This window comes from Atta cephalotes (assembly GCF_000143395.1).
Source record: "Atta cephalotes unplaced genomic scaffold scaffold00006, whole genome shotgun sequence".
NCBI classification, from domain to species: domain Eukaryota; kingdom Metazoa; phylum Arthropoda; class Insecta; order Hymenoptera; family Formicidae; genus Atta; species Atta cephalotes.
In genome coordinates this window covers 4,095,358-4,100,113 of record NW_012130070.1, presented here as the reverse complement: position 1 = coordinate 4,100,113, position 4,756 = coordinate 4,095,358, and the positions used below count along the sequence as shown (strand labels likewise).

At 26.9% G+C, this 4,756-nt stretch overlaps 2 protein-coding genes across 2 annotated transcripts in view; one reads left to right on the top strand and one right to left on the bottom strand.

Moving 5' to 3' along the window:
* The window catches only part of LOC105626701 (U3 small nucleolar RNA-associated protein 6 homolog), an 8,719-nt gene extending 8,350 nt beyond the window's left edge, over positions 1 to 369 (bottom strand). The window contains exons 1-2 of the mRNA XM_012207998.1: positions 278 to 369; positions 65 to 191 (exon numbers count right to left, since the gene is read on the bottom strand). Of these exons, the coding sequence (XP_012063388.1) occupies positions 65 to 191; positions 278 to 369 (219 nt within the window). The remainder of the gene's footprint in view (positions 1 to 64; positions 192 to 277) is intronic.
* A 1,113-nt stretch (positions 370 to 1,482) lies between these two features.
* LOC105626832 (zinc finger CCHC domain-containing protein 9-like) lies at positions 1,483 to 3,077 on the top strand. Its single transcript, XM_012208125.1, has 2 exons — positions 1,483 to 2,254; positions 2,575 to 3,077. Exons 1-2 carry the CDS (start codon positions 1,483 to 1,485, stop codon positions 3,075 to 3,077), a joined length of 1,275 nt encoding a protein of 424 aa, XP_012063515.1.
* The last annotated feature ends 1,679 nt before the right edge of the window (positions 3,078 to 4,756 follow it).

Below are 4,756 nucleotides of genomic sequence, written 5' to 3'. Positions count from 1 at the left end.
TAACGTAATATATATATATATATATATATATATATATGAAAAAAAGTTTGGATATAATACTCACATCCCTTCGTTGCTTGATCAATTTTAGAAGATCCATTTCATACTGTATGTATCGAAGGTAGTCTTCCTTAGTCTTTGTGTGTCGTTGAATTTTATACTCATATTCTTTGAGTTTCTTGGCGATGCTCCTGAAAATATAATAAACGTTTCAACATTTGAAAATCATCCGATTCTCAAAGACACGCGTACATAACCTAAATTCATGTTCACTTACCGAATCTCTTTTTTATCAAAGAGCTTGAGCTTCTCCATTTGTTCCAACTCCGGGATCATGTCCTGACATCGTTTCTCCACGAACTCCGCCATTTCTCGAGAATATTAGAGAACACTTAGAATAATCCAACGAGAAACTATATACAGAAAACATTTGCAAGCGAACGCAAGCACAATTCCGTACAAGCTCTGTTCTGTTGTCGTTGTATCGAGTAATCGAGTATCGATGCGCGCAAAATGACCAGCGGTTGGAAGCGAATGGAGCGAAAATAAATGACAGTGCGTTCAGAAACATCAGAAACGTAGTTAGCTCTCGAGCGAAATTAGAGCTTTGCAACATCCGATTGGTGTATCTCTCTCGATTCTCGAAAAATCGATGACTTGATCATACGCTTTTCGAACATAATCGATGATGCAGTTTTGGAACACACGAAAGAAGTTTCCTAACCTCTAGTTTTCCACGTGAAGATATATAAACATAAAATACATTACGAACACTCCGATAAAAGAAGTGGTAAGAAAACATTTATTTATTCTGAAAATAAATTTGAATTTTTTAATGTGAACTAATGTTTACGTTTTTAAATTATTAATCTATTGCGAAGAGGAATTTATTTTTACAAGATGCATGATACTTAATTTTGTACATAGCTGAATTAAAATTTGATAATTTAATGAAATAATTTTGATAATTATACAGTTTAGCCTTGAGCATCTCAAAAATCAATCAATTTTATTAAATAATTTTATTAAAATTGGAAGCTAGATAGCTCAATTGAATAATTAGTACAATTTATAAATATCTGCATTGCAAAATTTATACGCACAAAATTTCAACGCACAAATTCGTCAATTCAATACAAGTATCTATGAATTCATATTTAAGAGTAACATGTAATTACTTTGAAGTAAAAGCAGTGTGTAAGTTTATTAAAAAAAGGAAAATAGATATAATTTATAAATTTAAAAGAATTTAAAAGTTTAGAACATTAGAATTTAATAATGCAAAGTTTTGAATATCAAAGTATATATTTTAATTAATTGAATCAAGAATTAGACTAAAAAATTCATAAGATAAGAATCATTAATAATTAAATATATATTTATATATAAAATTTTAAAAAATTCAGAAAGATTCAAACACTCTTTAATAAATTCAAACAAATAACCTTAAATAATTATGCTTTTTTGCTAGTGCAAGAAAAAATGACCAGATTTGCAAGAGCAAAAGGATCCAAAGCTTCAAATGAGAGATTACCAAATGAGGCTACACCATGGAATGTAATGAAACAGCAAATAGAAGAGAACAAAAATAAATCTTTAGAGAAGAAAAAGTCAGCAAAGGAATTATTGAAAGAACATGAAGACTTCTTTAATGCAAGCACTAATGAAAATACTCAAGAATGGGCAGAATTTGAAGATAATAGATCCAAGTCTGACAAAAGAAAACATAAGAATTCAAATTCAAAAAGAAATTTCACGAAAAATTCTGAAAATAATGTAACATCTGAAAATAATGTAAAAGAATCACAAAAAGACACAGAAAAAAACATTGGAACAGATAAGAAGACAACTAAATCTTCTGACAAAAAGAAAAAGGAGCAAGACATCAATAATACAATTTCAGTATCTAGTGAAAAAGATTCTGCACAAGAATTAAATACTCCACAAGATACACATTCGAATTATGTTGTATTGAGCAAACGACAGAAACGGAATCAGAAAAGGAAATTAGAAATGTCTAATGATGGGTCTAAAAAGTTTAAGAAGGATTTCTCTGGCAAAAATAACAATATACATACAAGAGAGGAAAAAATTAAGAAAAAGGGAGAATATAAAAGAAGAAAGTCAGATGCTGGTGTCACCAAAATAGTAATCAATGGTGTAGAAACTGAAATTGTCATGTATGATAGATTTCCTGTTAAAAAAGAAGATGCAGAAAGATTGGCAGAACTCAAACAGAAAATGATAATGAAGGGTAAGTATACAATATGATATTAATATGATAGTGTTTTAATTTTGAATTCTATTAAGAATTTAAAAAATTTTAATATATTCATATATCCATCAACATGTATAAATTCTCATGGAACTTAAAAGAATTACTTTGATTTTTTTTTATATATTTTTTCAAATTTTTTAAATGTGAAAATTGAGGAATGATGGAAATCTTATTTAAGAATCTAAACCTCAGGGTCCACAGATTTAATTAAAATATTTTGTACCGATAATAATAAAGTATTAAAAACTTCATTTCCAAAATGTAACATTTGTATTGCATTATTTATCATTATGTAGGTATACCAAAATCTGAAGTGGATTTAGCGATGAAGCTGGAAAGACGCAAGGCTGAGAAAGCTTTGGCACGGATCAGGAAACTCGTCTGCTTCAATTGTCGCAAATCTGGACACAATCTATCTGATTGTCCTGAGCTTGATCGCAGTGAGGCCTGCACAGGCATCTGTTTCAAATGTGGTTCAACAGAACATACCCACTTTGAATGCAAAGTTAACAAAGATTCCACCTATAGATATGCAAAGTGCTTCATTTGCCGCGAGCAAGGTCATATTGCTATGCAATGCCCTGATAATCCCAAAGGAGTTTATCCTCATGGTGGTTGCTGCAAAATTTGCGGAGCTGTGACACATCTAAAGAAGGATTGTCCTGACTTAGTGAATGCTAAGGAAGATAATGTCGTTACAGTGGAAAAAATGGATAATTCTGCCATAGAATCTTTACAGGAAGATACAAAAAAGAAATGTGACAGTAATAAACCAAAAAATAAGATAATTAAATTTTAGGCGATATTATACTCTTTCACAATATGTTTACAAATTTATGTACTCTTTCACAATATATTTATAAATTATGTCAATATATTTATATTTATATATTGTCTTTTTTTATTGGTATTATGCATTTGCAAAAAAATTCAGTTTTTATTTAAAAAAAAACTTGTTAATTTTGTTTTATGCAATAAAATCAAAATTTTTTATTTTTAAGTTTTTTTATTTTTTAAACACAACATATAGATTATGTATAAAAATTATTTTTTAATTATGAATTTATAAAATTGATTATGAATTTATAAAACATTTGTAAATAATTAATTGTAAAAATATAATATACATGCGAATATGCAGTATAAATAATATATTTTTTAAGTAAGACTTACTTGCGATATATCTTATTTTGAATTTTCTTAAAAAAGTCTATTGACATAATACTTAACTATTATACTTGAAATATTTAGAATATTTATAAAAATGATAAGATACATATTAATATAATTTCTTTTAAACTATTTATTTCTTGAAATATGATTACACAAGTCGATCAAGTAACATTGTAAGACCCATCATTAAAAATTCTCCCGTATTATAATCAACATTTTTATGTATAACGAAGTACTAAAATCCTCTAATGTACATATGCATTATTACGGAGAGCATTTCTTGCTACGTGAGTATTGTATAGCATAAGTTATTTGTATCAAAACAGCAATTTGTCTGCTATTATAAATAGATATATTCGAAGAACATTAACAGCATTGAAAAATATTAACTACTTAAAAAATCTTTATACGTTTATATTTTAAAGAATCAACTCTTATTTACCTATTTTATCATTATATTGTTATTAAAAAATCTTATTTTATAAAATAAAACAACTTAATTTTGAATATTCAAATTTTAATTTAAAAGATTATAATTAAAAAATTTATAAGATAAGCTCAAAATTATATTTCATAAGTATTACAATCATATTTCGCTGCTGTTCTATTAGTATATATAGTATATGTAGTTACTGCAAAATTATTGAAATTCTATATATTTGTACATGCATACGTATATAAAATATGATACATAATTAAAATCAAAAATTTCATATGCCCTAACTTGATATTTTTGGAGTTGACACTTTGTAATCTATCAACAGACTCATATTGCAGTAACTCAAATTTACATATGTGCATCGCAATAACATTAAAGTATTCTGTACGTAAATATTGAATATCAAAAAAGATGAGAAAGAAAAAAATACGAAATGAGAAAGAGAGAGAAGGAGGAAGGGAAAGAGACAAACTAAAGAGTAATAATAAATGAATCGTTTTCTCAAATTGATAGAGCAATTTAAACAGAATTATTCATTGTAGATGCAGGTAAAAAATAAGGGAGACTATTTTGATGTATGTACATTTTAATCGCAATGCATATAATATAATATGAATGCATATAAATATCTCTATACAAACTGTAGCTGCACTTTCAATTAGAATTTTAATTTGAAAAATATATACACACATAAGTATGTATAAGAGTTGTATGTATTTCTCAAATTAAAGCAACCTGTATTTTATATATTTATACACACACACACACACACACACACACACACACACACACACACACACACACACAGTCTTAGTTATTTTAATTTTATATATATATATATATATATATATATATATATATATATA

What these genes read in the sequence shown, in the direction of transcription:
- LOC105626832 (XM_012208125.1), top strand. Translation starts at nt 1,483, where the DNA reads ATGACCAGATTTGCAAGAGCAAAAGGATCCAAAGCTTCAAATGAGAGA. An exon ending in ACAGAAAATGATAATGAAGG is followed by an intron (nt 2,255 to 2,574) that starts GTAAGTATACAA and finishes ATCATTATGTAG; the next exon opens with GTATACCAAAATCTGAAGTG.